The following is a 12,213-nucleotide window of genomic DNA, read 5'->3' on the forward strand; positions in this document are numbered from 1 at the left end:
ATTTTGAAGGTGGATGTGCTTCGGTGATAAGAACTATTCAGGGTAAGATTTTATACAACTTGTCCCCAAACTTTTGGATCGTACTACGTAATGTGCAACGCAAGAGAGTGAGCTGGCTACGTGATCGAACCACGTGACAAGGGCAAACAACAACAGTAGTCTGGTTTAACTTCTACGGAAGACAATTTGGTGCTATAGCACCTCACGAATCATGTGATATTGTTGATGAAGAACATTTGTCTTTTTTCGTATGGTTTTCAGATGCTGAAAGAGAAGCATTTCGGGAAGATTTACCAGCCGTACTGACGATGAAAGGCAAGACTCGCGTAGAGGATTTATTCAACACTTTTGATGAGTTCATGGCAGAACTAAACAAGATTTATTCAAGACTTTTGATGAGCTCAAGACAGAACCAAGCATTAGTTATGAATAAAGGATGTCACTTTCAACTGGCGGGGGCCCCAGCGGCGGTCAAAAAACAAAACAGACTAGTAAAGATTATCAAAGATGAAGATGCTGGGAATTATCAGTGCATAATTAACCGGTCAGCCTTTTATGGAAAACATATTGTCATCCTGAAAGAAGTGTTGCTTGCTTTAGTTTATTAATTTTATGAGGTTTTTTTCTGCTGTTCAGCGCAAATATTTCAACCAGTTTCTTTCCGAGTGATTCCCGTATTCCAATTTACTGCAGCACAGCAATTTTCGTTGTCAGGGGAATTGAACGATTTCGGCAAGTAAAAAAGAAGCAAATTCCTTCTTAGAAAATTTGTATATAAAAGAAGAAAGAAACCATTTCGAGTTTCAAGCAAATAAATTCAAATATGAGATCTGTGACTTTTGTGAAGACTTTCTGAAACATTTAAATACGCTCAGTAGCAACGAGCTACAAGGAAACGGGGAACTACTATGTGATCTGGTGTGAAGCTTTGTCTTCATTCAGTCGTGAGTTGTGTATTTTCGAAAAAGACTTTCCAGCATTTTTTGAGTACATAAATAATTCTGATATAATCGTTGCAGGGGCATTCCACGGTATTTTTGACATTATGTAGAGTCCGTAACGTGACCCTTTTTTGCCATAACTTTTTAAAAAATAATTTGCAAATCAAACGGTAAATTAAAAAGTTATGGCAAAAAAGGTCTCGTTACGGACTCTACATAAATGTCAAAAATACCTTGGAATGCCCCTACAGTATTTTAGAACTTTATGTCACATATCTTTAGACGGGATTTATAGCAATGCTCCAACACTTTGCAGAAATAAATAAACGTTACTTTTAAAAATGCTTTTTGAAGTTTCTCAAACGAACGAATGGGAATGTGAAGTAGTTCCATCTTTTGGAGATAATGGACTGACAGGATGACGTGTTCTTTCAAATGTATAAAACTGCCTCCGGATAAGAACTTTGGAGCTAGTGTACATAACACATCTCCCCCCCCCCACCCCCACAAAAAAATAACAAACGAAAAAACTAATGATAAATTAAAATAAAATAAATAATAAATAAATAAATTTCAATGAAATAAATAATGAATACATAAATTGAAATAAAATAAATAAATAAAGAATTATAAAATAAAATAAATTGAAAGGAAAAAAATAGCCATTTTTCTGGATAGTATTTTTTGGTCTACGTATGATTGTGAAACTTCATTTTCAAAAATAAATTTTTTAAAGTACGAATATTGCTCAAGATTAGCGGTCTATAATACGGTACTACATGACGGTCTGTATAAGCTGCTCCAAGACTGAGCTCAACTTGAAACTACTGGTTCAAAACCGCAAATATTACCTCTCCCATTTTTTTTCGAAAACGATAAGCCTATTTATTATATTATTTCATACTAATTTGTGAGTGAAAATAAATTGGCAAAGAAAATAAGGTTTTTTTTTTGTGTGGACCTTGATAACACGTTTTAAATGTATCAGGACCTTACCTAACATTCATACCGAAGCCTGTTTTAGAGAATGAATCATTGTGCGAATCCTAGGAGATGTACATGTACAGTTGATTTTCAAATCAATGTCAGGGGCGACGAGAGGCCATGTCAATCTAGCCGGAAACTGAGGGTCCGCCCCTTGAGGTGGACAGGGTCGGAATAGGAGTAATATAAATTTGATGAGTTTTAAGGATGGAAGGGGGGGGGGGCGACCAAGGGCTTACCTTGGTTCTCGGCAGCCCTGGTCTACAATACAAGGTCAATACGAGGGTACTAAGTGTACACCCTTAAACCTAGTTACCTAGTAGCAAAAGCTGCCGAAGAAATGTTGGCCAATAGTGGTAAGTCATAGAAGAGTTGGTAATTGCTGGATTGGCAACTCAACAGTAAGCCTACGGAATCCTAACCGTTTCTGAACTAACCAAAAATAATTTATTGGGCAGTGGCTGGAGAAAAAACAAAAAGTTGCTATACTTTCTTTCTTTTTCTTTAAAAGTAATTTAAAAAAAAAAATCAGACGTTTTCATTTGTCTTTCTACCCTCAACGTAATATTTTACAGCAAAATTTTAAATTATGTAAAATAATAATGACAAGTTTTGCGAATATTTTAATTTTTCTTTCAATCCCTAGAGTAAAATATTACTATAAAATTTAGATATATTGGGAAAGATATTCTTCTCGTTAAAAAAAAAAAAGTTCTGTTCAGGCTCTATTTTTTTTTATTTTCTAGCTACTTTTTAAAAAAAATTTCGAACTTCTGAAAATTTTTGCAATTTTGTTCATGAATTAATGATTTTTCTTTTGTTTTGTTACGTACTTTGATGAAAATAACAAGTAGAAAAAACGTATTTAAACGTTAATTTTAGTAGAAATGCTTAAAATAAAGTGTTTGTCTGCCTGCAGTTGAAAAATAATAAATATAAGTAATTGAAATTTTATTGAAAATTCTTGTATGCTTTTAACCCTGCCTTTTTTCCAGGCTTTAATTTCTGCGACAGGTTAAAATAAACTCTTTTCTCATTGAAATAGGAATGCAATTAAAAACACCGATAACAATTCATAACTTAGCACTCAAAATGTTCATGAGTAAAAGCTAAAAGTAATAAAAACCTGTGATTAAATCTTACCAACGCAAACCGGCGGTTCTCCATCCCAGTATCCACTTGCAACACACGTAATCGTGTCTTTGCCTTTCAAAAAGAACCCTTCATCACAATAGTACCTAGTCACAGTTCCATACACGGTTGTGTTTGAAGACATTACGTAATGTCCGTTGAGGATGGGGGGTGGTTGTCTGCAGTAAAAGGCTAAAAAGAAAGAAAAAACTTACTTTAGTAGTTTATATTAAAGCTATTAAGTTTCAGTTAAAGAGAACAAGAAGTTTTTTTCAAAACTAAAATAGCCCACTTTCCCATATGTCAAAATCGATTTTCTAATAGTCTTATATCTACAGGGTGTTTCTGAACTCTTGGGCAATCTTTAAGGGGTGATAGTACATATCAGGACAGAAAAAAAAAAATTGTCCCAAACGTTTTCCGAAGGAGATTTAAGTTTAAGGTCCAAAATTTCAAATGATCATAAAAAACGCAAAATTTGGTCGATTCGTTTGCAGTTTTCGCTAAAATTATTCTCTTTATCAGTATTTTTTTGAGAATAAATTTTGACGATGTAGTTCAAAAAATGTCGATAGACATGGAAAATGATTAAAATTATCTTACGGTCACATCTGGGTGGAGGTCCGTTCCATTTTTCGTCAACATCACAAATCAGACTTCCCCGTCCAACTAGTACGTGCCCTTCATCACAGGAATATTGGACAGTACTAAGATAATGACGAGTGCCGTTAATCAGCTTGTAGCTTCCGTTGGATATTCGAGCTGGAGATCCACATTGAAGGTCTAGATAGAACATAAACATTAATAGAACTCGAGTGAAAATCAAGCAATGCAATAAACATTTTAAAATTTACAAAGATGAGTTTAAAACACAAATTTATGCATATTAACTTCAGGGGTATTTCGAAGCTGCAAAGCTCTTCTTCCAAGTTACTAGATGCCCCCTCCCGCCCCGGTTTCTTTTTTTTCCATATATATAAATGTTTTGTTTTGCCTCAAAGTAATGTCAGTAAATTACTAATACAGTTAACTCTCGATTATCGGTGAAGTGCTTTTCACGTTTTTTCTTTTCAACTGTCATTAAATGTTTTCTAGACTTACGATTGTGTTATTGTTTTTGTTACCTTTTATACATATTTTTTGCATTCAATATTAGTAGATGCAATGTTTTTAGTTATAATTTAAGTGTATGTGTGAGTGTTATTCATGTTTTTTTTGCTATTGTACACAGTAGTATTGTTTTTTACCTATTATTCAGATCATACGCGGTTACCGTGCCACTCTTTTCCGCGGACAATCGGGAGTTAAAGGGGTCCGGGACACAAAAATCCTCAAATTTTGCAATTTTTTTTATAATTTGAAAAATTGCTCCGTTTTTTTCTGCTTAAGAAGACGTTTGAATCTTGTTTCTACCTTAAATAGAACGAAAGTTATAGTTATTTTTGTTGCATGCATCTAACGAATGTGTACATAACTTTAAAACTTTAAACGCGTTTTTCTCCATGATGCAATTTTTCCCGATTTCTTGCATTCAAACTCTTATAAGTCAGGAACCGATAGAGATAAAGTAATGAAACTTAGAGCATATCTTTTTCAAGCAATTTACTTTAATTTTTATTCGGCGAATTTGAAAAAAACGTTTACTTCAAAAATTATGATTTTTTTTAAAAAAAAGTATCTTCGAATTTTTCGAAATTTTTCTTCAAATATTTTTTATTTTTTATTGAATCAATATTTTTAAATTCGCCGAATAAAAATTAAAGCTTAGATATTTGTGCATACTTTTTGAAAAAAAATTGAAAATTGACCAACAATATTTTGAGTTATAGCAATTTAAAGCAACCCCATTTTTTTGAAAAAAACTAATTAAATTTAAATAAAAAAATAATTTTTTTTCATACTTATTTTATGATTTTGCTTATTAAATAAATGATGAATCAGTTCAAAAAATTTCAAAACTCTAAAGTACATAATAAAAAAAATTTCAAAATGTGTCCCGGATCCCCTCAATTGTAATTGCTATAAAATATGCTAATCTTTGCAACGATTTGTTCGTTTGTAATTCGATCGAAACTTCATTGCATTGTGCTATGATAGGGCTAAGAAAGGCACAAGTTTTTTTTGACGATTCATTATATTTTCTTTTCTTACTTCAGGTACCTTTGTCCTGCAAGCAACATATTAACTGAAAAACGATATAACGTAGTAACGTCCACATTCTGATGTGATAATGCTTGGAGGAGCTCATCTGTTTTTAGTTTGAAAAGGAGAAATATTTAAATTGGCACAGCACCAATACTCATTCTCGCAACACAAACCGGTATTTCTTCACCTCTATTTTAACAAAAGGGATAGTTTAATCTTTGGTGCGTCGGAAGATAGTTTGTCCTCTTGAGCAAGAAGAATGCATCTAATTTTTTTTAAATGTTTCTTTTAAAACTAAGGATTATTTAGTACTTACAATTTAGTTATGAAGATGCTGTATTTAGCTACTTAAATTAAATAATATTAATGTCAATAACTATGAAAAGAGAAAAAAATGTTAAAAATGCGCGAATCAAACGCTTACAATGGTTTGTTATTGTTGTCAAAAGTTAGCTTTTTAAACTATGACTTTCTTGTTTAGGAGGGAAAAATGACCTGTGAATACTGCATCAGATAACTTAAGGTGATATAGCTCAAAATAATGGCCTGAAACTCTGAGCAGTTGGAGCTAAATTATACGAGGGTTATTTTTTCCCAAGGTCCGATTGTAAGATAAAAAACATAGTAAAAATGAAAACTATTATGTATTTGGAATAATACATCATCCAGTTACTTCTCCCTATAGTCACAGCTCTAATTGAGATTTTTGTCGTAGCATGGTACCAACCTTCTTTTTTCTTTGTAAAGTCATTATAGTGTAAAAAAATGCCACAGATGAGAGTCATAATCACGCACGTGATTATGACTCTCATCTAACACTTAAAATTTAAAATTATTTAACGTCCGTTAGCGAAATATTACGAGGGCTATTCAGGAAGTAAAGAACGTTTCCATCTTATGCCACTTGGAGCGCGCCGATTATGTAGGGGAAGGTTGTCGTCAATTAACCACATAACAGTTTTCGATTTTTTTAGGAAGGAAATCCACCTCGAATTTCACGTTAATTATAGGAACAATTTCTCATTATATTTCTCTTTTAATAATAATATTCACTTTCATGATACATATACACAATAAAGAAAGAAAATTAAAAATAAATATTGTAGCATGTGATCCATTCATGCCAACTGGTTCCTATGGTTAGACCATCGAGTTTCCATCGATGGACCACATTCTCAAATTACAAAATCAAGGCGTAACTTACAAATATTTATAACAGGGGATCAATAAACACTAAAAATAACATTAAGTTGTGGAAAAAGAGCTTTATTTTCTAAAATGTTTTATTTTCAGATTAGAGAAACATATAAAAAAACACAGCACTCACACAACACACAGTTGTTGTCATCACACCTCGTTCACCACTTGATATTTTCCCAACCTGTGCAACACTGTTCGTAGCTAATATCTTTTCAACCTCTTTTGAACTGTTGGGAATTGTTTAAAATCGATTTTGAAAATTTTCGCTCGGCGCATGATCTCTAAAATGTCAGAGAACTTATTGAATATTTTATTACTGAAACCAGAAGCTTGAGTTTCAAACTACCAGAGAATATAGTGCTAACAAACTTTTTGTCTTAATTAAATCTGTGGTGCATGTTATTTTTCTCAGCCTCTTGAAAGGTCAATTCCCCCAATTTTTCTTAAGTAATTCCAAAAAACTTCTTCTCTAGTTTCAAAATATAATAATCATATTCCTGTTTCCGAGGGCTTATCTCCTAAATTTTTAATAAGCGACTAAGGAACAACAACCAAACCGGTTTTTATCTTCCATGGGACTGTTTAAAGTTGCTTTCAGGACTCTATATTATCGACAGACTTCGTTAAGGTCCATGACACCATTTCTGTAAGCAACTGTAGCACGTAGCATGCTCTCATTTGTCCAATGGCCATAATTTACTCATTTTTGCTTTTTTTTTTTTTTTTTGGAACAGCAAAAGTATTTGGAACTGTATTATGATGTTTTTAATTTTTAATCAATTTTATAAAAAACATTTGCCCTGAAAAGTATAAGAGTTTTCATGAATTACTGAGATTATTTTTTTCATTTTCATATTTATTTTAAAACAATTGAGAAATTTTCAAAGGTAATTGAACTGAAGTTACAACAATACTTGAGATTTTCCATGAATGATCCACTTTGTCAGGTGGTCGATTCGTGGAACCATCTAGTGGTCCAATGATAGCAACTGAGTTATTTTGAATATTCTAATAGGTGTTACTGCTTCGGCGAGTCATTATGAAACATGAAGTATGGGGAATTGTACTTGAAAAGGTACTCTTTTAAGTCAATGCTCACGTTTAGATGATCGGCGATATTCAAAGAATGTTATAACTAAATGAAATTCTCAATAATTAGTAAGATAATAGTAGGAATATTTTCTGACCGATTGAAAATGTGATTAAATAATTTTAGCTACTTGGAGACTCTGCAGTAGACTGTTTTCAGACAAAGGAAGGTACTAAAACTGATTACGCGTCTGCATAAACGCTGGTACGGGAAATATCTTTGCGGTCTAGTCATGGAACCGGTTCATTGACGTTAACCTTCCCCTATATTTTGGTGTCTGCGTGTTCTCAGCGTAAAATGACTTCGGTTCTGGCGCGAAGCTCTCTCCCGATCTGCATCTGCATCTGGCAGCTCAGTCGGCATCCAGCCTTCTCAACGAGAATATCTCCGATGTTGCCCGTTTTTCCGGTACTCAAATTTAAAATGCACACTGCAATTGAAAAACCCGCGAGTTGTGAGGTACGTTCTGTGATTCGGTTTTTGTTGATAAAAAACCTTAAACTTATAGAAATTATTGGCAAGTGTATGGAATGTACGGAAACAACGTAATAAATAAAAGTTCCGCCCGGAATTGGTGTATTCAGTTTAAAAATAGCCGAACTCATGTTCAAGATAAAGAAAGGTTGATGATGAGAGATTTTCCCCCATCCGCCCAATAGTTGCGATCTTGAACCACGTGGTTTTCACTTGTTTCCATGCATGAAAGAACTGGCCAGCAACACAGCTCTTTGACGACGACGACGAAGAACTTCGGGTGCGTGTCACTGAGATGCTGAGATCGTTTGCGGCAGAACTCTATGACGAAAAAGTTTCAAAACTTGTTCACCGCTATGATAAGGGCCTCAATTTGTATGCTGAATATGTAGAAAAGTAGAACGTTAGTCGCTCTTTCAGATGCAGATTTTAAAAAATGCTTCTTGTGCTTAGTTTTTTTTTTTTTTTCAATTCCAAAACGTTCCTTACTTTCTGGATAGCCTTCGTATATTGTGACATGTAGCTTGCAATCAGCCTCGTGCTTTTTATACTGTAGTATTTTCTTCCTTCGCACATTGCTTAATAGTCGGGGAATGTGGGGCAAAGTGAAATGGTGAAATATTTACTCTGCTTTTAACGCTACCTATATGGTAATATTTTACTAGCACATGTGGTCTATCCCAGTTAGGAAAAAAATACCACCGAAGATTAAAGTATATGATGATTCAGGCAATTTTCAGAAATTGATACTCATACAGTAATATTTTGTTGTAAGCAAAAAATTATTTTTGTTATTATAAAATGATAAAGTTATTGTTATTAACATTTTAAATATTAATCGGGACCTTCTAATATTCGGTGAAGTATTTTAATTATTTTGTACAATTGGTCAAGTACATTGGGGGGGGGGGGAGTGGATGGGGCGAAGTGAAATATTTTATTTTGTTTACTCATTGAATCATATTCAAAATCACTTACGTATTCATTTATTAATTAATTCATTTACATTCCTTCATTTATTAATTCACTTTCCTTCATTTAGTAATTCACTTATTTGTTCAATCCTTCACTTGTTTTCGTATTCATTCATTCTTTTACTTACTAATTTTTTTTCATATTATATTAATTAATCATTTTTTTTTAAATTTTCATTTACTGTTTCATTTATTTATTAAACCTTATATTTACTAATTCATTTGATCAAAAATATTTTTTATAATCGAATAGAAAATATTTCATTAGAAAAAGATTTTATTATTTTTCCCTTTGTCCCATGAAAAAAAAGTGAAAAATTTCACTTTTTTTTTAAGTCACAAATTTACTGCCAAATATAAAAAAATATTGTTTCAATGCAAGTTTTATTTTAAATACAATATTCATTCTTTATGCACTGTAATTTTCAAAGCAAATTTCCAATTTGTTCATTTTGAAAACGCTTAGTCATCTTAACTATTTCACAATACCCCACATTTTCCCCTACTTTTAAAGGTATATAAAGCATTAAATTTTTAAAAAATAATTTTACGATAGGTTCAATGCCAATTGCTTTGGGCTCGGTAAGAAGGACATATGTTACACTTGATCTTCATTAATATTTAGTCAATCCTGTCGTAGAAGAAGGGCATATGTTACAAATTAAAAATAAAATTTTTAATTTGTAACATATTCCCTTCTTCTAGAGACTCATTCAGTTATGAATGACAGAAAAATATGAATCGGTCGTAAAGGGATGTAAATCAAAACCAACTCAACAAACAGAAATTATATTCATATTGTTAGATACAGTAAACAATCTATTTTTTTACATTAAGTTTTAAAGCTGACATCAGTAAGATGGCGCCGTCAATCGCGATTAATTCTTGGGAAATCTGTCGGAAGGCCCTCTGCGTGGTGACGACAGAACGGCCATTCTCAAAAAAAAAAAAAAAAAAAAAAGTGTTAACTGCAAACAAATGATGCTCTCCCGTTGATCTGTGGGGGAATGCTTCAGCAACCACGCTCACCTGACATTGCACCCTCTGATTTCCCTTCATCTGATCTATATGTGACAAAAAACTTGAAATTTGTCCGATATTCAAATTGCCACCTCCAGATATTTCCTCCAGATATTGCTCCAAAAATCAATTGATTTTTATCTATTCGGGATTGAAAATTAACATCCTAGGTGGCAAAAGGCAGTTGAAATCGAGAGCAATTAATCGTTGATTGAAAATAAAACTTTTAAAATTTTATTCGTTTGAAAAAAATAGCTATCTGGTCCAGAGGCGTAGCTAGACCCGACTTTCGGGGGGGGGGGGTTACTTCTTTTATTTTATATATATATATATATATATATATATTATATATATATATATATATATATATATATATATATATATATATATATATTATATATTATATATATATATATATATATATATATATATATATATATATATATATATATATATATATATATTATATATATATATATATATATTATATAATATATTATATATATATATATATATATTATATTATATATATATATATATATATATATTATATATATATATATATATATATATATATATATATATATATTATATATATATATATATATATATATATATATATATATATATATATGTGTGTGTGTGTGTGTGTGTGTGGTGTGTGAACTTTTACATACTTTGGAATGGGGTGCCCCAAGTTCGATACTTGTGTCAAACAAAACAAAATCAAAGAATTTTTTTTAAATTTATTTTTTGTAATGTTTTGGAAAATTTAACTTTTTTTTCCTTTTTCTCCATTTAATTTAAAGTGAAACTTTCTAGCAACAGGTCTAGTCAAAACCAGTCTATCCAAATCAGGGGGAAAATCAAATATCTGATGAGCGTGTTCCGTTCATTTCAGTGTGACTGCTTAATTTAGAGGCTAACACACAGCTACAAAAGCTGGCATCCCTGAAAGCTAATAGATGGATCCATTTCCGCCTGTGAACTGGATGTTTGACTTTCAATCTCATCGGTGGTCAGACTATTTTTACTAACTTGGTTCGCACTAAAAGCATGAAATAAAATAAAAAAAGACTTCTTGATTATAACCTGCAAAAAATGAAATGACTTTTCATATCGTTATATTTATATGTTGCTTTTTATATGTATTTACATTTATGCTAGTTCTAAAGCAGTTAATAAAATTTGAATTAAAAAAGAGGGAAGAAATATAGGCGGTAGAAAGTTATTTGCACAAAGCTGCATACCATCTGTTCTTCTTTCAAGTTTTTATTTTTAATTTTATTACCTGCTTTAGAATTTATATAAATATCTATTTGAGAGAGCAACAACAATTTTCGAGCGTTATAAACAGAAGTCTTGTTTATTTTCTACTTTTTAATGCGAACCAAGCTAACAGAAATAGTACAGAACAGTCTAGATTCATTTCGTTTTTAAACATTTTATTCCTGTAATGCTATGCAGTTTTTCTTTTAAATTAAAATAAAAATTTCCTTCAGAAGGGTTCAATGGAATTAATGCTGCTTCAGCAGACTGTACTTCGTTTTCTTCAGAGGACGTTAACTTTCTCTTTTTAGAGCAACCATTTTCGTCATTTACATTTTTTTGGGGGGGGGGGGGGAGGTTTGAAAAGCTTGTTATCGGTTTTGCTCTCTTCATTATACAACAACGTTCACTTAGAATATACTATTCTAAATAGTTCATACTAAACGTTTTTAAAAGAATACGCAGTAAATACTGGCTGACATTTTCGACAAATCGATGTGATTGCGGTGGATTTTCTGGTTAGCAAAGGCCGTTTTGACTATCACAGCACAACGCCAACAAAAACCTTATGTCTCGAATTCCGGCTATGCTATCATTTTCGGATTCGAAGCCCAATGATCTTCAAAGCAGCAAGCAAAAGCATTTTCTTCAACTCGAAACAGAAAGGGCTGAGGGGGCAAAAAAAGGAGAAATGCGTTCCACGATAGGTTTTTTAGGAAAATTAAGGAAAGGACAGTCGTTTCGAGCACTTTCTTGGAAGAGGAATAAAGGGGTGAAATTCACAGGTTGAGTATTAGTTGCCTTATGGATGAGTATTTCAAGTTCATGGTTAAAGGTCATTCAAGTTAAAAGCCATTTTGCTCTGTTATCTGGTTTAGTACTGTTCTGTGATCGCTATCTTTCTTAAAATTATGATTCCTTAAAGAAAACCAAGATGATAGGAGGGAAGTTTAAGATTTTTTCAAGTAAAGAAAAAAGGAAAATC

The 12,213-nt window shown here is 32.1% G+C and overlaps 1 protein-coding gene across 1 annotated transcript in view; it reads right to left on the bottom strand.

The window, feature by feature from the left end:
• LOC129218772 (uncharacterized) overlaps positions 1-12,213 on the bottom strand; it is an 81,504-nt gene that overhangs the window by 5,007 nt on the left and 64,284 nt on the right. Inside the window, exons 9-10 of the mRNA XM_054853095.1 lie at positions 3,660-3,839; positions 3,069-3,248 (exon numbers count right to left, since the gene is read on the bottom strand). Of these exons, the coding sequence (XP_054709070.1) occupies positions 3,069-3,248; positions 3,660-3,839 (360 nt within the window). The remainder of the gene's footprint in view (positions 1-3,068; positions 3,249-3,659; positions 3,840-12,213) is intronic.

Source organism: Uloborus diversus, chromosome 3 (assembly GCF_026930045.1).
Source record: "Uloborus diversus isolate 005 chromosome 3, Udiv.v.3.1, whole genome shotgun sequence".
Lineage (NCBI taxonomy): Eukaryota > Metazoa > Arthropoda > Arachnida > Araneae > Uloboridae > Uloborus > Uloborus diversus.